General features: G+C 38.5%; 1 protein-coding gene across 2 annotated transcripts in view; it reads left to right on the forward strand.

The window, feature by feature from the left end:
• DTHD1 (death domain containing 1) overlaps positions 1-25,751 on the forward strand; it is an 84,118-nt gene that overhangs the window by 53,627 nt on the left and 4,740 nt on the right. For both annotated transcript variants that reach the window (XM_019962571.2, XM_070791268.1), the window contains one exon: positions 21,750-21,807. In XM_019962571.2, coding sequence (XP_019818130.2) covers positions 21,750-21,807 — 58 coding nt within the window. The remainder of the gene's footprint in view (positions 1-21,749; positions 21,808-25,751) is intronic.

Consider the following 25,751-nt stretch of genomic DNA (forward strand, 5'->3'; position numbering starts at 1 on the left):
GCTTATCTTTCGTCCTGTAAGTAGTGGCTAGTGATTGGAAAATTTTAACCAGGACGGTGACGTGATCAAATTTTGTTGACTTATTACTGTGACAACCTATAGGTATATATTAGAAAGAGATGAGTTTCAGCAACAGTAAAATAGAAATCTAATGAGGCAGCCTTTGGACTAGATGGTGACAGGCTGATGCTCAGATCATGGCAGCAAGGATGGCAAATGGAGAGCAGGGTTGGAGCAACTGGACTTGGTGATGGAGTGAATATGTTTGGGGATGGGAGGCAGATGACACTGGGAGATGGACAAAGTTGTGGAGTGGGCTCTTCTAGGGTGGCTCTTAGGACACTGGATTGAGCTGCTGTCCTTTGACATAACTTCATGTTTCATTGACTTTAGTTTGGGAATGTGTTCAAACTTCCATTTCATCTCCGTTCCCTCTAACGTCTCATCCAGTAGATCACTGCAACTTTCTATGTGAAGCCCTATCACCAGTCCCCTTTTCTGTCAATACTTCTAGGCTACATGAGTGATAGGTAGTTTTTCTCAAAAATAAATATGATTTTATCTTTTCTCCTAAAACATCTCAATTGGTACTTTCTATCTATTGATCAAAGTCCAAGCCACTTACCCATATATAAGACCCTTAACAAACACCCACAACTTACCCTTGCAACTCTTCATATTACATTTACCCAAAAAACATTTTGCTTCACTTCCACTTAAGCTCTCACTTTTTCACACAGTATTGTATTAATTGCCTCATGGCTCTTCCCAAAGTTTGTCCCTGTGAGCACTGACTCCACACTTAGCTCTATTATCATCTCTTTAGAAGAAGCTCTTAAATTTTCCAGGCAGAATAAGGTACTACACAGTAGCTAGAACCAAAGAACTTTGAACATGTACTAACTATGGTCTGTTATTAATTTAATTTATATAATAATAAAAGTAATGATAATATAGCTGATATTTGTTGTTCTTGGATAGTAACTTGGTAAAACACTTACACGTATTAAACCATTTACTGAAACAGTGGTTGAAGAACCTGAGATATAGAGAGGTTTGAGAACCCAAGTTGGTCTGAGTCCAATAATGGCATTCACAACCCCTCTACCCAGGGACTCCTTTTGTGTTAGAGCTCCTCAGACCTAGGAGAATAGCTCATTCAATCCTTTAATCCCATCTCTAATATACATTCAATAATGTTTTGTTGCACTATCAAAGGATAGATGAATGCATGCTGGGGAAATTGATAAAACAATTAAAGGTGGAGTCTTAATAGCTGACCAAAGCTTTACCTGCTTCCTTTCCCAGCTAACAGTTACATTTAGCAGAAGCCTTTTGTGCCTACAAAGGAATGATTAATGTGGGGATTTCACACACTGGCCACAGATGGGAGGAAGATGTTTGTAAGCTATCTAGGCCTTTCCCAGCACATTCACATCATCACCCCTTTCTGTTGGAAAGGTTATTCCCATCTAGAAGCAGGAAAAAACAAGCCAGGAAATTAAAAAAAAAAAAAAATCTGTTAGAATATTCCAGAGAATTTTGTTCAGAGTTGAACAGGAACTTTGACAGATATTTGTGCCTGAAAAAAAACTTGGGATTATAATTTAAAAGTGAAACAATGAAGAGACAAGGTGAAAGCTTATACAAGTTCTAATAGTGCTGTTTATCTTTGATTCGTTGAGTTGTTTTTAAAATCAATATGGTCTCCCACATAGCTGCATTTATGCATCAAAAGCATCTGCTTTGGCCAGAACTGCTTTGAATAGTGAGCAAGCTTTTAAGCATATTCACAATAGTTAACACTGATGGAGTACTTGGTAAATTCCAGGTACGTTTGAAGTGTTCAATGTGCATTAAGTCTATCTTCACCGCAACCCCACATACTACGTCTAATGCCTCACCCTTCGGTAGATAAAAATATCAATCTGGAGATACTAATTTATATATTATCTATTCCAGACTGCTCTTGATGACTTTCCTTTACTGATTCCACATGTCTTCCATTTTGTTGTTCAGTTGCTAAGTTGTGTCCAATTCTTTGCAACCCCATGGACTGCAGCACACCAGGCTCCTCTGTCCTCCACGCCCTTCTGCAGTTTGTTCAAATTCATGTCCATTGAGTGCATGGTGCTGTCTGTATTTCCTGAGTTATCCAGGACCTTACTTTACTTTATGCCTGCAGTCATCCCTAAGACTTCTTCCTTCTCCCTGTGCCAGCTCTTTCGATCATTTAGGGTTTTTTGGATTGGTCTATCTAGATTCCTGGGTCCTCAGGTTGTCTTCTTTTGTGATTGACTCCTTCAAAGGCTGAAAGATAATCAATTCCTTCCTCTGGAGAAAGTCATACTCAAATTGAAGCCTTAAATAGAGTCATTTTCTAAGAAGTAATTTTAAAAAACAATGAGGAAACAAAAGTTTGGCTGCAGTAAAAAGTGTAGAGTTTTAAAACTAAAAAAGATCTGAATGAAACAAAATGGACATTTCTAGTATTGGTAACAGCCTGATTTCATTTCCGAAGATCTTAATTTCTAGATTATCTCCAAGTGAGACCACTCTGGGTCAGTTCTTTTAGCTCTAAACTCAGTTTCTACTTTTTTTCCACAGTAGTCTTACTTTTCTGTAGGCTTATTAGGATCTTCAGATCTTTCTATGTAGAAGCCCTTCCTTTCATTGTGTGGACCAAGCCTTGAGGAAGTTCTACACTGTGCGGTAAAAATGTTAACTGTGATGAAAACAATAACAGGATATTTATTGACTGATGCTTGTGTCTTTTAATCTGTTTCCCTCTCTCTCTCTCTCTCTCTCTCTCTCTCTCTCTCTCTCTCTATATATATATATATATATATATTTAAAGGTGTGAGTGTGTGGAAATTTTCAGAAACACACGAAAATAGAGGAACTACAATGAAACTACATGGACTCATCACTTTACTTGTAATTCTGTTTGTTTCTCTAAGGGTAAGGATTTTTTAACAAACAATGGCAAAACCCAATAGAATTAGTTCAGTTCAGTTCAGTCGCTAGGTCGTGTCCGACTCTTTGCACCCCATGAATCACAGCACGCCAGGCCTCCCTGTCCATCACCAACTCCCGGAGTTCACTCAGACTCATGTCCATTGAGTCAGTGATGCCATCCAGCCATCTCATCCTCTGTCGTCCCCTTCTCCTCCTGCCCCTAATCCCTCCCAGCATCAGAGTCTTTTCCAATGAGTCAACTCTTCGCATGAGGTGGCCAAAGTACTGGAGTTTCAGCTTTAGCATCATTCCTTCCAAAGAAATATCAGGGCTGATCTCCTTCAGAATGGACTGGTTGGATCTCCTTGCAGTCCAAGGGACTCTCAAGAGTCTTCTCCAACACCATAGTTCAAAAGCATCAATTCTTCGGCTCTCAGCCTTCTTCACAGTCCAACTCTCACATCCATACCTGACCACTGGAAAAACCATAGCCTTGACTAGATGGACCTTAGTTGGCAAAGTAATGTCTCTCCTTTTGAATATGCTATCTAGGTTGGTCATGACTTTCCTTCCAAGGAGTAAGCGTCTTTTAATTTCATGGCTGCAATCACCATCTGCAGTGATTTTGGAGCCCCCCAAAATAAAGTCTGACACTGTTTCCACTGTTTCCCCATCTATTTCCCATGAAGTGATGGGACCGGATGCCATGATCTTCGTTTTCTGAATGTTGAGCTTTAAGTCAACTTTTTCACTCTCCACTTTCACTTTCATCAAGAGGCTTTTTAGTTCCTCTTCACTTTCTGCCATAAGGGTGGTGTCATCTGCATAGAATTAGTAGTTATTACTAATAGTATCTATTACCCAACCCATGTTATATATTTACCTACTGACTCACGTTCCTCCTTTTACTATTAATTTGTTCAAAAAACAAGTTCTGAAAAGTATCCATCCATACATTGCACTTGGCTTGTGAGTCTCCTCCTCCATTTTTTGAATTCTCAGTGTAGGTGACATCCTTTACAGACATCACCTTAATCTAGCCTCAGAGCATACTTCAGAGGTAGGAGCCATCGTCTCTGTTTCACCAATTTGAGATTTTAGCAAGAGTTTAGATGACTTGCCTCGACTTGCATAATCTCACAGGGCAGAGGCTGTGCGAAGGCCCAGTTTTCAAAATCATTCCTATCTCATGCTCTTACATTTCCCTCATTCCTTACACAAGCTGGGTCTTCTGTTTCCTTTTGTCTGCCACTTTTGTCACTACATCATATTTCCTCTCATATCTCTTGCCCCTTTCAATGTATTTGGCAACTCTGGATCTTTCAGGAAGCCAGGGTGCTTGAATCTTTTGCTGAAGCTAATAGAGCAACCTTAGTCTCATAAGGTGGTTTCCTTTGTTATCTGGAATTTTAAGCTCTTGAGGCAGAAGCAGATTTCTCTATCATTTTGGTTTCACATACACAGTGACTTCTGAATAGCCCAGTAGGTTCCTCTGTTCTATCCACATAGATAGGTCATAGCTCCTCATTTTCAGAGCAGAGTCACTGCTATCCTTTTAGCATGATGAAAGCTCCGGCTTTCTCTGGCTCAGGTTATGAGTTCACATTTTTTAACTTTCTGTTGCTGACCTATCACTCAGATACCCTCAAAATGTTCTTTATGGTTTTAAAAGAACAAAAATACTTTCCATGCATGTTTACAGTAAAAGATGGTAAAAGGTAAGATTACTGGCAAATAAAAGTCAATGCTCAGTTACATTTTCCCCAAATTTCAGAATTCTAAGTACTTTATTTTTAGAACAATAACATAACAGCTTTGAATAAAATGGATTCACATAGTGAGGCAGTTATTTTATTTTTAATTCTTTTGAATCCCTGATTCACTCAGTAGATCTTAGATTGGTGCTTACATGTTTTTAGCTCTCTCAAATACCTGCAGAGTTAACAAGCAGAGAGCAACTCTCAGGCTCAGAGATCTTGGCTGGCAAGATAATAATATTGTTTTAACTGTATTTTTTTTTAAGATTTCCATGTGTTTATACAAGTTAAATGGTATTTCCACTTATGCCTGAAATACGATTTTTTAAATGTATTTGTGTAGGTAAAAAAGTAATTTTAAAGAAAAATGTTAAGTAATAGCTATTATCTTGAGTACTTATTATATACAATGATCTTCTCAAAGTTATATGATGTAGCGAAAGATTTCTTTTAAGGGCACTATGAAGCAGATACTATATATCATCATGTCAGATTCATGAATGAGGCAAATGGGACACAAACCTGTAAGATCACAAGGTTGATATCATTAGGAATTGATTTCTTTCCCTCTTTCTAATACTGCTTCCAAATCCAGAGCAGTGATGATATTTGTGACTGCTGAGCTTAATACAAGAGGTACTAGAATGGCCAAGGGAAAGCCTAGTCTCACATCCTTCCCTTTATATACACAGGTTATAAATAAAGGATCCATAGTCTTACAAATTTTAGCTTTAGTATTACATCTGCTACTTAGTATGTATGTTTTTGGTCAAATTATTTAATCTCTCTAAGCTTCAGTTTTCTAGGGAACCCTCCTCTACTGTTGGTGGGAATGTAAGTCGGTGGGAATGTAAGTTGGTGGGAATTTAAGTGGTGCAGCCACTGTGGAAAACAGTGTAGAAGTTTCTCAGAAAACTGAAAAAGAGAATTACCTCCTGATTCAGCAGTCCTACTCCTGGGTATATGAAAGTGAAAATGAAAGTGAAGTCACTCAGTCGTGTCTGACTCTTCGCGACCCCGTGGATTGTAGCCCACCAGGCTCCTCCATCCATGGAATTCTCCAGGCAAGAATACTGGAGTGGGTTGCCATTTCCTTCTCCAGGGGATCTTCCTGACCCAGGGATCGAACCCAGGTCTCCCGCATTGCAGGCAGACGCTTTAACCTCTGAGCCACCAGGGAAGCCCTGGGCATATAGTTGGATAAAACTATAATTCAAAAAAGATAAGTGCGCCTTTATGTTCATAGCAGCACTATTTACAATACCAAAAACATGAAAACAACCTAAATGTTGATGGACAAATGAATGGATAAAGATATGGTTCATGTATACAACAGAATACTACTCAGCCACAAATATAATGAGATAATATTCTTTGTAGCTCCATGGATCCAACTGGAGATTATTGTACTCAATGAAATAAGTCAGAAAGAGAAAGACGAATAATATATGTTATCACTTATATGTGGAATCTAAATTATGACACAAATGAACTTATCTTCAAAGCAGAAACAAACTCATGGATGTAGAGAAAAGACGAGTGGTTGCCAGGGGAAGAAGTGTTTGGAGGTGGGTTGGAGTGGGAGGTTGGTGTTAGCAGATATAAGCTATTACATAGAGACTGGATAAATAGCAATGTCCTACCATATAACACAGGGAACTATATTTAGTATTCTAGGATAAACCATAGTAGAAAAGAATAGAAGAAAAATGTATACCCTGAAGAAGGGAATGGCTACCCACTCCAGTATTTCTGCCTGGAGAATCCCATAGACAGAGGAGCCTGGTGGGCTACAGTCCATGGGGTCACAAAGAGTCAGACACAACTAAGTGACTAACACACGCACATATACGTATAACTGAATCACTTTGCTGTAGAGCAAAGATTAACAATGTAAATCAACTATATCTCAATTAAAAAAATAAACTTCAGTCTTCTCATTTGTAAAGTAAGTATAACAATTACCTTACAAAGTTACAGATATACTAGACTCCACCAAGGTTATGTAATATATTTTCAGTTATTAAAGTTATTACTGGTACATGATAAGTAATTAAAATTGTAGCTAATATCATTATCTGGAGGAAATAATATTAATGTTTAACTCAGGACTTTAATTGGAATTCTTTAAGACAGGGCTTTGGACAGAACTGGAATTCAAGATTAGTCCCATGTTACCTTGGAGAAGTTACATCTGTGAAAGGGGAATGACAAATTTTCAAATGTGGTTTGGAATGAAATAATATAGTTACACATTTAGCTCAATTGTTGCCACCAGTCCTGCTTGGTATTCTCTGAGCTTCCTGAATCTGTGATTTGGTGTCTGATATTAATCTGGGAAACTCTCACCCATTATTGTTTCAAATACTTCTGTTTCTTTCTCTTTTTCTGGAATTCCTATTGCACACAGGTTTTCATAGTCATTTCACAGTTCTTAGATGTTCCGTTTTTATCTTTTTTCTCTTGATTTTCAGTTTGGGGTTTTCTGTTTAGATATCCTCAAGCTCAAATTCTTTCCATGGCCATGTCCATGTACTAAAAATCCTAAAGTCATTCTTCATTACTCTTACATGTTTTGATCTCTAGCATATCTATTTGGTTCTTTCTGAGACTTTCCACCTCTCTGTTTACATTGCACATCTGTTCTTATATGCCGTTCACTTTTACACGAGAGCCTTTAGCATATTAATCGTAGTTTTAAAAAATTCCTATCTGATAATTCTCATAGTACTGCTATATCTGAGTCTAGTTCTGATGTTGACTTGGTCTCTTCAAACTGCTTTTTGTCATTTAGGCTGTCTTGTAATTGCTTCTCTTGATAGCTGAACATGATGTACTGGGTAAGCAGAACTACTATAAATAGACCTTTAGTGACGTGGTGGTAAGCGTGAGGGAAGGCAAGTGTTCTACAGGTCTATGACTTGGTCTCAGTCTTCAGTGAGCCTGTGTCTCCTTCCCATCCACCTTTGGTGGGACAGGATGGCTAGAGGGACCTGAAGTTGGCTATTCCCCTTCCCATAGGTCAGTTACACCCTGATAAAACACCAGCAAATTAAGCTTTGGTTAAATAGTTTCTTCTGAGGGCAGGCCTTCTACAGATAGAGTACTCTGGGATATTTCAAAAGGCTTCCTTTCCTCTCTCCCTGCAGGAACCACAATGGGATTTTTCTCAGATATTCACTATAAGAACCTGGTTGAGTTCCTGGAAGTAAAATTCACAGAAGTGTGGGAAATTTCCCCATGCCTGGGTGCTCCTGGAGTCTTCTCCTGGAGCTCCTGGACTTGTCTGCTCTGCGCCTCCAGGAATTTGTTGATCACAGTTCAGGTTTCCTTACCCTGGGCCTAGTTCCTGCGGTTGTTTGTGCTGTGGGTTTCTGCTCTGGTTAGTTGTGATTCTCAGTAGCTCCTTGTCAGTCTCTTCAAATCTGACTAAGAGGTTTGCCCCTGTGACCTTATTTCTCTGACAAATTTAAAGACAGTTGTTGATTATTCAGCTTGTTCTGCTTTTCACTGTTTAGGACAGAATGGCAACTTCTGGCCTCTCACATGCCTAACTGGAAATGAAAATCTAGCCTAGTTCTTCATGCCAGTAGGTCCTCACTCAGTGCTACTATAAGCTCTTATTTGATTTGTATTATGTTGGACCCATAACTGAAGCACAGAGATTTTATGCTAACATTAATATTTTATATCAGATTACTTCTTTGATCAAGATTCTATCTAATGTATTTATAATATAAAATCTCTAAGAGTTTTATAGGAGTCATACATTATGAAGTTTGAGACTCTACAGTTTATTACTATGATGTGATAAATGAACTCAAGTTAAGCAAATGGCCGTTATTACTTAGTTGAAGAGGCCGCTATATGAAATAAATAAAGAATAAAGTAAGCAGTTAAAACTTGTATGTAGCTATGGTATCTTAAAGGCTTTTGGCAAAATCCATGCTAAAAATACACAAAAATATACTAATTACATATATTCCCTTGATTTATTATTCATTCCACTTCCACTTTTATATCTTCTGACTACAAAATAAATGACCTATTTATCAGAAAAGTCTACAAGAAGTGTTTGGGGATAGGAGAAGTATGACGGTTAAGGCTGGATGGAGGAGTTGTTGCCACAAGATATTATCGTAATTACCTGTGAAAATGTCTCCATGAATAACTGCCTTAAGGTAAATGATAAAAATGCTAATATCAGCATCACATTTTTTTTGTTGGATGTGTAATGCTGCCCTTTAGCTATAATTCTCTGTGGCATCCATGTTAGATGGTACTTAAAGTATCAGAAACTTTTTAGCATGTTACTTTACACAAAAATTGGTTCTTCAGTAGAGATTCCAAGAACTAGTGTGTGTGTGTTACTTGCTCAGTCATGTCTGACTCTTTGCAAACCCCGTGGACTGTAGCCAACCAGACTCCTCTGTCCATGGAATTTTCCAGGTAAGAATACTGGAGTGGGTTGCGATTTCCTTCTCCATGGGGCTTCCCGACCACAGCTCTCCTGCATTGCAGGCAGACTCTTTACTGTCTGAGCCACCAGGGAAGCTCCCAAGAAATAGTAGGCATGTAGAAATTAAAGAAGAAAAGTCTATAACTTGTTATTTCTATAGCCACCAAATAGCAATAGTAAGATCTTCATGACCCAGATAACCATGATGGTGTGATCACTCACCTAGAGCCAGACATCCTGGAATGTGAAGTCAAGTGGGCCTTAGGAAGCATCAGTACGAACAAACCTAGTGAAGGTGATGGAATTCCAGTTGAGCTATTTTTGAAATCCTAAAAGATGATGCTGTGAAAGTGCTGCACTCAGTATGCCAGAAAATTTGGAAAACTCAGCAGTGGCCACAGGACTGGAAAAGGTCAGTTTCCACTCCAATCCCAAAGAAAGGCAATGCCAAAGAACGTTGAAACTACTGTACAATTGCACTCATCTCATACGCTAGCAAAGTAATGCTCAAAATTCTCCAAGCCAGCATTCAACAGTACATGAACTATGAACTTCCAGATGTTCAAGCTGTATTTAGATAAGGCAGAGGAACCAGAGATCAAATTGCCACCATCTGTTGGATCATCAATAAAACAAGAGGATTCCAGAAAACATCTACTTCTGCTTTATTGACTACACCAAAGTCTTTGACTATGTAGATCACAACCAACTATAAAATTCTGAAAGAGATGGGAATACCAGATCACCTTTCCTGCCTCCTGAGAAATCTGTATGCAGGTCAAGAAGCAACAGTTTAAACTGGATGTGGAACAACAGACTGGTTCGAAATTGGGAATGGCATACATCAAGGCTGTATATTGTCACCATCCTTATTTAATGTATATGCAGAGTACATCATGCAAAATGTCAGACTGGATAAAGCAGAAGATGTATTAAGATTTCCAGGAGAAATATCAATAACCTCAGATAAGCAGATGACAACTACCCTTAAGGCAGAAAGCAAAGAACTAAAGAGCCTCTTGATGAAAGTGAAAGAGGAGAGTGAAAAAGCTAGCTTAAAACTCAACATTCAAAAAACTAAGATCATGGCATCCAGTCCCATCACTTCATACAAATAGATGTGGGGAAACAGTGAGAGAGTTTATTTTGGGGGGCTCCAAAATCACTGCAGATGGTGATTGCAGCCATGAAATTAAAAGATGCTTGCTCCTTGGAAGAAAAGTTATGACCAACCTTGACAGCATATTGAAAACCAGAGACATTACTTTGCTGACAAAGGTCCATCTAGTCAAAGCTATGGTTTTTCCAGTAGTCATGTATGGATGTGAGAGTTCAACTATAAAGAAAGCTGAGCACTGAAGAATTGATTCTTTTGAACTGTGATGTTGGAGAAGACTCTTGAGAGTCCCTTGGACTTCTAGGAGACAAACCAGTCCATCCTAAAGGAAATCAGTCCTGAATAGTCATCGGAAGGACTGATGCTGAAGCTGAAGCTCCAATACTTTGGCCACCTGATGCAAGGAACTGACTCATTGGAAAAGACCCTGATGCTGGGAATGATTGAAGCCAGGAGGAGAAGGGGACACAGAGAAATTGGTTGGGTGGCATCACTGACTTGATGGACATGAGTTTGAGCAAGCTCCAGGAGTTGGTGATAGACAGGGAAGCCTGGCATGCTGCAGTCCATGGGGTCAGAAAGAGTTAGAAATAACTGAGCAACTGAACTGAATTGAATTATTGTAGGTATCCTTGAAGTTAGTGACCACGCATGTTATAATTGGGGGCTTCCCAGGTGGCGCTACTGGTAAAGAACCTGCCTGCCAATGCAGGAGACATAAGAGACATGGGTTCAGTCCTTGGGTTTGGAAGATCCCCTGGAGGAAGGCATGGCAACCTACTCCAGTATTCTTGCCTGGAGAGTCCCATAGACAGAGGAGCCTGGCAGGCTACAGTCCATAGGGTTGCAAAGAGTTGGACACGACTGAAGCAACTTAGCATGCAAATAACTGAGTCAGTGTACCATACACCTGAAACTAACACAGCATTGTCAATCAAATACAAAGTAAAATTAAAAAAAAACAAAAAAATAGGATATTACTTTAGGCACAAAAGATGTCATTTCATGTCACTCTTTCCATTTTTCACTTCAAAATATGTTTTATTATAGTAAGAATTTATAATTTTCCTGACTTCTTTTTTACTTTCAGTTTGGTTTTATGGGTTATCATGGTGAACCTGCAGAAATTTCACCCAACAACTTTGTTGAATTCCCTAATTTTACCCATATTTGTTATTTTAAGCTGGAATGGAAGGCACAGTGATGATATGATGTTACTAAACAAATCAGTGCTGAACCCAACCTATAATGGCTGTTTCCACTGCTTTATTTTTCACTCTAGTCCTTTTGGTGTATGTTCCTAGATTCCCTGGAAAAGGAAATGGTTACCCACTCTAGTATTCTTGCCTGGAGAATTCCATGGACAGAGGAGCCTGGCAGGCTGCAGTCCATGGGGTCACAAAGAGTCGGACACAACTGAGTGACTAAACACTTCACTTAACACACTCCTAGCATGAGGTTACCTTACTTAACTATGGCACCATCCTAAGATTCCTGAAAGCCTATAATAAGGGCGAGTCCTGACCAAGATTGAAACTCTGAGCTTCTTTCTATCAGAAACTCGATAGTCTGCAGCTGCTGAACCCAGGTGGGCTATGAGACCGCAGGGAAAGGGGTTGTCTCCAATACCATTATGTCATGAAACACTTAACTTGTGTCTCACTATATATAAAGTTATAGGATTTACCTTATTTACAAATGGATCTTTTAAAATTAATTTTTATTGGAGTAGAGTTGCTTTATAATATTGCATTAATTTCTACTGTATAGCAAAATAAATCAACTGTATGTATACATATATCCTCTCTTTTTTAGATTTCCTTCACATCTAGGTCACCACAGAGCACTGAGTATGGAGCTCCCTGTGCTATATGTAGGTTCTCATTATTTATTTCATACATAGTATCAGTAGTGTATATATGTCAATCCCAGTCCCCCAGTTCATCCCACTGCCCTTCCTTTTGGTATCCATTTGTTTGGTCACTACATCAGTGTCTCTGTTTCTGCTTTGCAAATAAGATCATCCATACCATTTTCTAGATTCCACATACACGTGTTAATATAGGATATTTGCCTTTCTCTACAAATGGATCTTTGGACAATCATTTATTGTATTGTAATCTGAGAGGTATCAAAACATTTCTGATACAAAATGAGACTCTAGTTCTATCAAGAATTGTGTGACAAAATTAAGTGACTTACTGAGCACACACTCTGTACAAGGAATTCAATGAATCTATTCCATTTTATTTCATCTAAAGTATGTTACACATTGTATTTCATATAAAGTTCACTACACATCTAGGAAGGAGACAAGATGATGACAGAAATTTTAAAGTTTAGGGAACCAAGTCATGAATTGACTCAGGGGTCAACAACTGATAGAATGAAGTTTAGACTCAGTCTTACCCAAGAGACCTCAGGCTCAAGCAGCCTTGTATTAAGGAAAGCATATATTTTGGAGTTCATCAGAGTGGTATTGAGCCCACAGTTCCCTCACTCTGAAGTCTCAGCCACAAGGCCTCACTACTTTTAAGCCTTGATAGTCTCTTTCATCCAAGAGGAAAAGAGTAAGAACTCCTCATCTTCCTCACAGCATTTTGGGGAAAGATAGACGAGATAACCCAGAAGAACACACTTTGTAAATAACTCTGAAGCAGGCTCAGTTTTGACAGTTTCAGACAAGCCTGATAAATAAGTGCTGAGATTCATCCAACTCATAAGAGTATTTGCATAGAAGCTGAAGTGATTCCTGGAGTAAGAAATTAAACTGCATTCACTGCTGAGTCTGAAATAACTGAATATGAGATATGACTTGACAGAGTTCTATTTGCAGGGGACTCAGAGTATGTTTGCCCTCCCTACACACATATTTATATATATTAGAATATAAATAATTTTTTATTAAAGACATCTAAATATATACCAAATATTCTATGTTAAATGTGTCACATATTAAAATATATTTAAAGCATACAGGCCATCAGATGTTGAGAACAGAGTACTATAATTATTAATGAAATCTGATTCTCAGTTCAGCCCCTTGTCCTAAGGGGAATGATTTTAATTTAAAAACAGAAGACATATTTAATTGAGTCCTGTGACACAACAGGGCAAAGTTCATATTACTGTAATGTCACGTAACCCAAGGGGTAGGGAGACGCTTACTTCATTCTATCACATTTTACCACACAATTTACACACCAGGAGAGCTCAGAGTGGTCACTGATGGAGAACTGCTTTGCTCAGGAGAAAAGTAGGAGAGATGATGGGCTTCATGTGGAGCAGGTTAGAATGGTATCACTGCTGAAGGATCCAGCAGAATGGTAGTGGGGTTGCAACAGAACAAACCCATGGTAACCACTGATATGGAATAACTGTGCTTACGTGAAACCTTGGGAGCAAAAGCGTAGCGTGGGTAGAACACTCATGGCACTACTTGGGATATGCACAGGAAGGGGAACTGCTGTGCCCACAAAAAGGGCTTTGATGGTTGTGTCGCCTGGCTGACCACTGTGCTGAACCTGGGGGAACGTGTGGATACTAAGAAAGGAAAGCCCATAAGACTGCCAGAAATACCTGGATGGGACTTTGCCAGAGTTGGAGTTTCTATGTACGCACCAGAGTTAAGTCATCTGTGCAACTCCTATGAAGCAACTTTTGAGTGAGAAATTAATTTATTACTGTACCTCTATAGCACTGGTTGTGTAAGAAGCAATCAGAATCTCACTTTGGCCCTGACATGATATTAGAAATCTCCATCATTTCTTGGATAAAGATATGTGTTTCATTCTTCCATGCACTGCTGGGATACATTTGGAATGCTAGGTGATAACTGATGTTAAGTCCAACTCAATGGTGCTTTTCTAACTGGAGCCACCATACTTCGGAATAAGAACCATCTGTGTTACAAATTTGGCCTTATCTGAGACCAATTCAAAGTATGAACTTAATTTTTGCCTTTTTCTTAAGATTCATTTTCATGAATGCTATGGTTTGAGAACACAGCCTTATTTTCTCAGTGAGTAGAAGACAAAGCCCCTTGATGAGAGTGTTGGGCAAGGGTGAGGTAGAAGTCTTGCAAAGAGTGGTAAATGTGTGCAATAATTTCTGTAAGCAATGGTGGAAGAGGTCTTCAGAGACATATAAAAATATTGCTGAGCAGTCCCAGTCCCCATCTGAAACAACAGACTTTAAATTTGTGGTGATAACAATCTTCATAATTGTCCACTGAGAATCCCCAAAGCTATGAAGAATTGAGGCTTGAGGGTATGGTGTAGTCACCCTGTGGTAAATAGAAGCACTGATATAAAAGAAAACACAGAAAATGATACAATAGGACCTACCAATATACAACTGTAAAGAAATTTAACAATGGTTAAAGAAGACAGCTTAAGTCATACAAGTAAATCTTGTTTAAGACTTCATGAAGTGGATAGTCTCCTTTCAAAGAACTACAAAATGGGGCAAAAGGTAAGAAACCTTTATAAGATAAGAAAAAGAGCAAGGATGAGACAAATAGAAAATATCCGATTCGCTGGGGCCACAAAGTCACCCGTGATGGGCGTGAGAAGGCTGGACTGGGCTTGGCCTTTATGGACTGGCCGACTGGATACACTGCATGTCTGGTCAAGCAGAACATTTATGAGGACATGAATGTTTTCTACGTTTTGCTTTGCTGATGTGGCATCCTGGGAAGGAGTGTGGATTCTTCTTGGGCCTACAGATTTATTTCAACAGAGGCACTGTCCTGTAGGGAAAGAGATCATGACACTGAGAGCTCCAGTTGGCCTCTGGGTCTCCATGTTTCACGGCTTCTGTGCTCATATCCATTCTGTGGTTCTGAAGAAGCAAAGAAAGACAGCTCTTGGGCATCATGGAACTAGAGGAACCAGAGAAAGTGGAAGTGCTGCAGCCTGAGGAACATTTCGAGCAGTTTCTGTTTCCAGTCACCAGTGAGGTGCAGGAGGCTATTGTGCCTCGCACTGGCGTGCACAGAAAAGCATATGACATAATAGGATCAGGCTGTAGGAAATGGGCAATAAATTCTTCCAATAAAACACAGGTGGAAAGCCTTGGGAAAAGCACTCTGAATTATTTTCAAAATCAATGGAGTCAAGGGCAGAATGACCAAAAGGTGCAAGAAGGAGGAGAAGGCAAAGGAGATTGCAAAGATGACAGAGACAGATGTTGGCTGACCTAGTCAGGCAGGTAAAGAAAAGCAATTGTTGTGAAGGAAGGTCAGCCATTTATGTCTAACGGATTCTGGTCAAGCAGTGGAGATTGGCTGAGACCCTGAAGAAGCTGAAATCATAGAATCTTTTGTTTCCTTATTTTCTGTCTACACACTGTCCTCACTTACACTAATGTCCTGCTATGGTCTGTGGTTAATGACCTCAATATGAGTTGTAACTAACTGTTAAATAATTTTGTTTGAGGAAGTAACTTTTGTTTGGAAAATGCCCTCACATATGAGAATTGGTGATAAAGGCTCTTGCAGGAGTAAGAGAAGCTGCAAGCCTTCTGTAAGGAATCTCGCAGTAGCTACATTTGTTTCTGGGCTTTCAGTTATTTCTAAATCTCGAGGTGCTTTGCTCTTTCTTGTGTGACCAGCTAGCTCCCAGGAATATTGAGTATGTGCTGTGCTGTGTGGCTCATGGGACTCAGAGCTGGAGTTCTGTAGTTCTGGAGGTGTCTGCCAAAGGAGCGGTGCTATTTCTGAAACATGATTTCACGCAGCAACTGCTAAAGAAGCTGTGCAGGGGACCAGACTCTTACAGGGAGTGTGAATATGGTTGACTTGGCTAAGACTGATGAATCAGAAGAAGGGGTAGAGGATGGTATTGTCTGTGTTTTGGGACTTTAATTTCTGTGTAAGACCTAAGAAGGAGATATGTATTTTGTTGAAAATTTAAATTTTGTGTGGCACACTATCTGATGTAATCAGTCTGGTCATTTTGTTTTGATAGCCTAACTCAGCTTTTTTGACATGGTGGTTTCCATGTCAAAAGATGGAAGAGTCCTTGTCAAGATCTCAATAGGAGATGAGCTCTTGGCATTCTGTTCAAGTTGATATTATACCTGGATGCATTTCAGGGGATTCTGGACATAAAATAAAAGAGGTATTTGCAAAGGCCCTTGAGAGGCTAGGGAAGGAAAGTGAAGACTATCTGCAATGGGCCCTAACCTGGACAGGAAACAGGTATCTTCAATGTTCCATAAATCACCCAACAATAAGTTCATTTGAGTAGCCAACCTGACAATTATTTGAAGTCAAAACTTTACCATGAGGGGAAATATTATTATGGTAATAAAAGTAATTATTTTATTGACAATAAAAGGATACAAAAATTACCAAAAGTCTAACTGGGGAGGGAAAACAAACATATACAAGTAATGGTATGAGTGGCATTGATGACAGCACAAGACATTAAGAGATAAATTGACTGATGGTACATAAATTCTCAAATAAGAAACCAGGAACCAGAGTAGTTGATAAAAGAGGTGGAAATGATCAGTGGTCTTGAAAACATGGTAGGATATGAAGGAAGAGATCATTCAAGTCAAGAGAAAGTATCACATAAGTTAAATAGTTCTTACTACCCTATGTGTACGTGTCAATACCATATAAAGCATGGTAAAGAATTAATATAGGAACAAGGTACTTTATTGGCCCTCAAAGAGATGATAGTCTAATACGCAGAGCCCAGACTGATCATGGCTGGTTTCTGGAGTGGTGAAAAGATACAATGAAGGGAAACTTTTAGGTGCATCACTAAAAATAATGTTGGATAAAATAAAGGATGTGCTCAAGTTAATATTTTTGTTGTTGCACACAAAAGACCAAGTTGGTATAAGCTCAACTAAAAATGTTTCCTACGTTTTAAAAATTCAGTAACAGGGTTGTACTTAAGGAACATGGAAACAATAGACTTAAAAGCAGGGGCCTGTAAGACTCAAGACACAATACCCCTTCCAGGTGTAAGTGACTGTTTTTAGTTCCAATCTTTTAAAAACACTTCCAAGTCAATGAGAGCTGTGTTGTAACAAGACATAGTTGTATATATTTGAATTATTTATACTTGTATACTGATGGCATATAGTGAAGAAAAAACTGCCGCATAAACCCTACTGCACCCTTCTACAAGGTATGTGTGTAAAACTGAAAACTTGAGAGTCAGGTTGAGATTTGCTAGACAGCCTTACTGAGAAGTAACATATTGAAAGTGGCATTTTAGAAAGTTTATTTGGCAACATAAAGTCTACAGTATTCATGTAAGAGCAAGTTACCTGAGAGGAATAACAAACTTTCTCTAGCAAATAGTTGACCCTTAGGGGATGCAACAGAATAGCATTTGTTGATGTGAAGAAGAGAAGAGAGATAAGTAGGGAAAAATCAGAGTCAATCCTGCCAATGAAGGCATCCAGATAACCCTGTGTAGACACAGAATCTGTGGGAGCGGACACTGTAGGACAAGCACTGGCTTCCCTGCTTGGCTTGGAGCTGACCCTGAGCACCAGTGAGATTTTAAAGGTGGTATGCAAGGCAAAAATAGTGCACAGAAAAAAAAAATGGAATGAAAAGGAAAAAGAAAGAAAGGGGGAGGGAAGGAATAAGAAGGGTGTTTGAAAATCCCTGAATGATGAGAATATATGGGAGACCAGCATACTGCCTGGAAGTATAAAAGACCCAAGATTTCCCATGCATCCACAATTCACTGCTTCTGCAGTTGGGTTCCAGATAAAGAACATGGCTTGAATTTTCACATATTTCAAAAAATACACATACTTGACCACCAGAATCACTTTCAGTGCATCAAGTTGCTTCGAGCCATCTGTGAAGAAAGAATAACTGGAGGGGTGGGTGGTAAATTGTTTACACACAATAAAGAAAAAATCCAATGTGTACCTCTTGTCCTAGACTCAGTCCAGGCCATATGTCCATTGGTGGGAACGACAGAATCTGCTGCATGATTTAAACTGGCATTTCTCAATTTTTTTGGAGAGGATTAAGTGCAAAGTTAATGCCTCAAAAATCTGTGCACTTCTTTTGAAATACTACAGTATCAATACTCTTGGATTTATATTTTTCTTATGTTGATTCTTAATCTCCTCCCATTAAAACTTCTTATTGTAAGTTTTTTTTTTTTAATTTCAGGTGTACAGCATTAGAATTCAATATGTGTATACATTACACAGTGATCACCAATACAAGTCTAGTTACCATTCGTCTTTGTACAGTTCACCTCCATCACCCATTTCACTAACCCCTCCAGCCCCCTTCTCCTCTAGAAACCACAATTCTGATACCTGTATCTGAGTTTGCTTTGGGTTTATTTTATTTATTCCTTTGGGTTTTTCTTTTGAGGTTGGACATATAAATGAAATCATATGGTATTTGTCTTTCTCCATCTGATTTATTTCACTTAGCATAATACCTTTGAAATTCATCCAAGTTGTCACAAGTGGGAGAATCTCATTCTTTTTTATGGCTGAGTAGTATTTCACTCTGTTCTTGGGTTTCCCTGGTGGCTTGGATGGTAAAGAATCTGCATGCAATGTGGGAGACCTGGGTTCGATCCTTGGGTTGGGAAGATCCCCTGGAGGAGGGCATGGGAATCCACTTCAGTATTCTTGCCTAGAGAATCCCCATAGACAGAGGAGCCTGGTGGGCTACAGTCCAAGGGGTCTCAAAGAGTTAGACACAACTAAGTGTCTAAGCACACAGCACAGTATTTCACTGTATATATTTGTGCATGCTAAGTCACTCAGTCATGTCCAACTTTTTGCGACCCCATGGACTATAGCCCACCAGCCTCTTCTGTCCATGGGGATTCTCCAGGCAAGAACACTGGAGTGGGTTGTCGTGCCCTCCTCCAGGGGATATTCCTGACCCAGAGATCAAAACTGTTGTCTCTTATCTCTCCTGCACTGGCAGGCAAGTTATTTACTACTAGAGCCACCTGGGAAGCCTTGGGTGTATATATATACATATATCTATATATGTATATATAATGTATCTTCTTTATCCATTCACCTATCGATGGACACAGGTTTTTTCCATATCTGACAACTGTAATATATTGCAATAAACATAAGAGTTGACTCATTGGAAAAGACTCTGATGCTGGGAGGGAATGGGGGCAGAAGGAGAAGGGGAGGACGGAGGATGAGATGGCTGGATGGCATCACTGACTCAATGGACGTGAATTTAAGTGAACTCCGGGAGTTTGTGATGGACAGGGAGGCCTGGCGTGCTGCGATTCATGGGGTCACAAAGAGTCGGACACGACTGAGTGACTGAACTGAACTGAACTGAACTGAAGGGTGCATCTATCTTTTCAACTTAGTGTTTTTATATTATTCATATAAATACCAAGAAGTGGAAATATGGTTAGTTCTATTCTTAATTTTTGAAGAACATCCATACTGTTTTCCATAGTGGCTGCACCAATTTACAGTCCCACAACAATGAGTGTTTTCTTTTCTCCTGTCCTCTCTAACATTTGTTATTTTTTCTCTTTTCAATAATAGCCATTCTGCAAGTAATATCTCATTGTAATTTTGATTGACATTTCCCTAATAATTAGTAGTGTTGAACATCTTTCCATGCCTGTTAGCCATCTCTATGTCTTCTTGGCAAAGTGTCTGTTCAGATTCCCTGTCCATTTTTAAATTATTTGTTATTGAGTTATGTGAGTTTTTAAAATGTATTTTAGATATTAACCCCATAGATAAATAATATCTTCTCCCATTCAGTAGGTTGCTATTTCATTTTGATAACAGTTTGCCTTAACTCTTCAGAAGTTGTTTTTTTTTTTTAATTTATGTAGTCCAATTTGCTTATTTTTACTTTTCCCTTGCCTTTGAAGTGAGATCCACAATGTTACGGCCTATGTTTTTGTCTAGGATTTTTATGATTTCAGATCTTACATTCAGATCTTTAATCTATTTTTAGATCAGGAGCTTTCTATGCCACCATCTTGCTTGTATGCCTTAATGGATATTTTATACACATGTCTATGTAGTATACATGACAAGAATACCTACAAAATATTATATTCTGATTTAATAAATTAGTGCTTTTAATGAAGCAGTTTACAATACATTAATATAGAGTTCTACATCATTCTTGTATCATTGCTATGAGAAGACTTTTTAAAAAATCAGTTTTATTTTGAAATAATTATAGATTTACAGGAAGTTGCTAAATATAGTACAGAGAGGTGCTAGATATTCTCACCCAGTTTTCCTCAGTGGTTACACCTTACATAACTATAGCAAAATATCAAAGCCAGGAAGTTGACATCAATTAAACACATGTATATAGTACTGTTACTGTTTTATCAGATGTGTAGATTTGTGTAACCACTGCATTCAAGATATACAACTGTTCTAGCATTACAAAGACCTACCTTGTGATATCTTTTTATAATCTTCTACCACCATCCTAACCCCTGGAAATCACCCATCTATTCTATATCTTTGTAATTCTGTAAGTTCAACAATGTGGTATAAATGGAATCAGAATATATGACCTTTCGAGACTGAATTTTTTTCACTCAGCACAACTCTGAAGTTCATGCAAGGTGTTGCATTTATCAATGACTTATCCTCTTTATTGTTTAATTGTATCCCACCTTGTGGACGTTCAATAGTTTTTTTAGCCATTCACCTTAGCTATTACAAATAAAGTTGCTATGAATATCTGTGTACAGTTTTCTGAGGTGTGTGTGTGTGTGTATGTGTGCATTTTATTAAATCATGTTTCAGAGCTGAGGCTGAGGATGGAAATAAACTGTCCTGAGCACTGAACAGGTTTTCAAACATATATTTGAACTTACTCTCTTGTGCTATTTTTCCTGATTCTATATTAACTGAAAACAAACCATTCTGTGGACAGTGTAGAAAGGTAATGATTATATATTTGATTTCTTCTTGACAAAATATTGATTCAGAATAATATTGGCTTAAAGACTTGGTTGTTTTTAGCATTATGTCTGCACATTGATTCACTCATTTATTCACAAAAACTAATGTTTGAATACCCACCAGGTACCAGGCCTGATGCTGAGTGTTGAGCAAGGTGCCTGGTCTGCAGGGGCTTTTACTAAATATTATGTTTGTATCATAGAGGTAGCTTGCTCTTTGTTAGCTGTATTAACAGTTTTAAATTTTAGTTTAGAAAGTGTTTATTCAGAGTTAATTAAACTGCTATAATAATATTTATATGCGTATTCCTAATTTAAATTTTCTGAAAGATTTGTGTTAATATATGTTGCCTTATCTTGGGAAAGCAACTGCTGAGCATGCAGACAAAAATACACAATGTGATTTGCAAGGCATGCAATTCAGGACTTTTCCCAAACAGGGGTGAAGTTCAGAAGGACTTTAATGTGTAGCTTGTTCACAAATTAATGATTTCTTCTGCTTATTCTGTGTCCCTTTCTCCCCAAAGCATGAAAAATTAATCAACCGTCCACAGAGTACCAAAAGAATTTCTACAGATCCACTCGGTAAGAAATATTTGCTGTGTCCTCATTATGATGGTGCTCTTTTCTTCTTATATTTTATATTTTATGTGAATCTTAGGACAAACAGAGAACTTTGCTATTAACAATAATTTGCTAAATAATCATTTCTTATCAGCCGAATAAATAAGTTTTCCTTTATAAGTCATGCACATAGGAACAAAATTCTTACATGGAGATGTAGTTACACTTTTAGTAAAGTCTATAAGAAATATGAATTCTTCTAAGTACTGTTTAACTAAGGGAACTAGTAATTGCTTTATTTGGTCAACAAACTACTATGGTTTGTTCTTAAATGTTGACTATTAGGTTTTGAATCTTAAAATAGATCCTAAATAGAGGTATATATAGAGGTATGAAACCACAAGAGAAATATAAAATTTGACTGCGGTTATGTCTAATTCAGCTACATAACAATGACACATATTTCAGAATTTGACACTTTTATTCTATTTTAGTCTCTGAAACAATTCATTTTGTGATGCTAACAATTACTATTGTGACAATTTATAGGTCTTCAAAAGATATCAGTGAATATGTCTTGACTATTGTGTCAGTCTCCCAACTGATGGCATAACATTTCGTTTAGGGGTTTTCTTTGTGGAAGTGTATAAAAACTTTACAAGCTGCTGAATTAAATTATAAGTAGGTAGGATGGGCATAAACCTTAGCATTATACACTCTTTCAGAGGCAATAAAATTGATATTTTTCAGTGAGAGCAGGATATAGAGCAAAAAGAAAACACGAAAGCCCAAACCCCCAAAACCAAACAAAAAATCCCTACTGAAACAACAATAGTAGTAGATGAAAACCAAGCAGGGTGATAATGTTAACTTTGAAGAACTTGGTGTTCAAATAAAAGCTCTCCCACTCCCCCTGGTAACAACCAGCAGAGAGGACAAGGGTACAGGGATCTTTCTTAAGTGTACCAGGGAGTCCTAAACTGCTATACAATGTGGTCTTGCATGGCCAATGCCATCTGAGCTGCTGCAGGATGATGGTAGATGAGGTTAGAGCAGGATACAGTTATAAACAGCCTTAAATGCTAAGTTGAGAAGTTTAGACAATGAAGGAGGCCACAAGAGATGTATTAACAAGGAATGAACAAGATCAGATTAGACTTTGAAAACTTCTATTTGTTAGTTGTGTAGGAGACTACACTGATAGCAGGGGTATGAGTTATAACTCTGGTTCTTAAAATTTTCCAGAAAAAAGAGGTAGGACATGATTGAATCCATAAGACTATGAAGTGGGAGAAACATCTGAGGTATGATTACAGTTAGAGCCAATAGAACTTGAGTATAGGTGATAAGATATAATAAGCTTTGAGAAACTGGGATAATCTTATGTGTATTAGTAATACTAAGCTGTAAAGTGAAGTGAAGTCACTCAGTCGTGTCCGACTCTTGCGACCCCGTGGACTCTAGCCTACCAGGTTCTTCCATCCATGGGATTTTCCAGGCAAGAATACTGTAGTGGGTTGCCATTTCCTTGGAGTGGTCCCATTTACTAAGATAGTGAATAGAGTAAAGGATCAGGCAGAGGGAGGGAAAAACTAAAGTTTATTTCAATTTTAGTAATGCGGAATTTAAATTGGCTGTACTATAAACTGGTAAAGATAACCAGGAGATGAATATTGCTGATGAATGTGGGTTTGGTTTCAAACCATCACAATAAAGCAAATATCATGATAAAGTCACATGAATTTTTGGGTGTCCTAGTACATATAACGGAGAAGGCAATGGCACCCCACTCCAGCCACTCTTGCCTGGGAAAGCCCATGAATGGAGGAGCCTGGTAGGCTGCAGTCCATGGGGTCGCTAAGAGTCGGACATAACTGAGCAACTTCGCATTCACTTTTCACTTTCATGCATTGGAGAAGGAAATGGCAACCTACTCCAGTGTTCTTGCCTGGAGAATCCCAGGGACAGGGGAGCCTGGTGGGCTGCCATCTATGGGGTCACACAGAGTTGGACACGACTGAAGTGACTTAGCAGCAGCAGCAGCAGTACATATAAAAGTTACATTTACATTATACTCTAGTCTAATTGTGCAATAGAGTTATGTCTAGAAACTAATGTACATACATTAAAAATACTTCACTGCTAAAAAAACATGCTGACCATTTCTGAACCTTCAGCAAGTCATAATCTTTTTACAATAGTAACATCAATGATCACAGATCACCATACCAAATAAAATAATGAAAAAATTTGAAATACTGTGAGAATGACCAAAATGTGACACAGAAACACAAAGTGCGCAAAGATGTTGGAAAAATGGCACTCATAGATTTGCTTGACCCAGAGTTGCCACAAATCTTCAATTTTCAAACAACAACAACAAACAATGCAGTATCCATGAAGGGCAATAAAGCAAAGCACAAGAAAACAAGGTGTGCCTGTACCAGGATTTAGGAAAACAGAGTTGAAGATATGCTAGATCTGGAATATTTCACATAGAGGAGATGGTTATGGCAGTTGGTGAATTTCGAGGGGAGGGGCAGAAATAGAAGGGGCCTGAGCTAGGAAGCAGTAATTCAGCACAATTAGGAGGAGGAAAGTCAGCACAGAGGGAAGAGAGAGAAAAGAGGAACACCAGGGCAGGCCATGGAACCCAAGGGAAGGAGTAAAATGCTATGTGGAAGCTGGAGAAGATGCAGACTAAGAATCAGTTGCTATAAGTATTATCTAGGAGGGCTCTAGAAAGATTGGAAAGAAAAGCTTAAACAGAGTTTTAAAAGAGGATATCAATATCCTGTGATAAACTATATGGAAAAGAATATGAAAAATAATGTATATATATCTGAGTCACTTTGCTGCACAGTAGAAATTAACACATCATTGTAAATCAACTATACTTAAATAAAATTAATTTTTTTTAAAGAGGTTATATAACCCCAAAGCAAGGGCCTAGGAAAGCATTAATATTGATGGATTTAAGGCATCAAATTTACGTTAGGCACGAAAAGGTTTTATGGAAAAGGAGGGAGAGAGCGAGCCTGGGAGCTAGAAACAGTAGGAGAAACAAGGGAAAGGAAAGCCTGAGAGTACTTGTGGGAAGCCTGGAAAGAATCTGATGGAAGAGTGGTTAAGGGAATGGTGTGAAGGGAAATTATTTGATGAAAAACACTGTGGGGATGGCACCCATCAAGCATGGTGGAGTGAGATTCTATAAGAAAGTGATTTTGAAATGAAAGTGAGATTATGAGAACTCAGGTCAAATGGCTTTGTGGAAAGTTAGGAGGAAGAGCCGCTGGCTAAGTGAAACACAGTAAGAGTGAGATTGAGACTTGATTGACACTGCTGTGGAAAATTTTAAATGGGAAACAGACTTTTTAATGAATTTGTAAGCTGCTAAAGACTTAAAATGTGTGCAAAACATAAAACTTGAGGATCACATTCTATTTCTTTTATAACCTGGGATATCCCAGTAGTTGACTGCCATGCAAGTAAGACAGAATTGATGGCTGACAAATTGAGAACATTGAAAGCTAAAGAGGACAGCAGATTTTAAGGAGGATGCAAACCCATTATTGACATATAGAGCTGATTGTTATGGTAGTATGTGTTCAGAGGCAGACGGAATGGTGTGAGCATCAAAGGACTTGCTGTATTAGCAATGGGGCAAGAAGCATATTAAGTAGGAGCAAAGGAATAAAAGCTGTGTAGGTTTAGGGGGCAGTGGTTAGCAATAATACTGAGCAGGTGAAGCCAAGGAGACAGAATAATTCTGGCTGGTGATGAAATGTAAGGATTGGCCATGAAAGTCAGTTTCTAATATGGAGTCATCACACAGGTCAGTGATGTTGACAAGATTTAGAAATGAGGAGGTCAGAGGCGCAAATAGTTATCAACAGGATTGCTGATGACGGGGCCTGCCAATGGCAAGAGACAGATGATGCAGTCAGGGAGAAGGCTTATCCATG

The sequence above is a fragment of the Bos indicus genome, chromosome 6, assembly GCF_029378745.1.
Source record: "Bos indicus isolate NIAB-ARS_2022 breed Sahiwal x Tharparkar chromosome 6, NIAB-ARS_B.indTharparkar_mat_pri_1.0, whole genome shotgun sequence".
In the NCBI taxonomy this organism is placed as follows: domain Eukaryota; kingdom Metazoa; phylum Chordata; class Mammalia; order Artiodactyla; family Bovidae; genus Bos; species Bos indicus.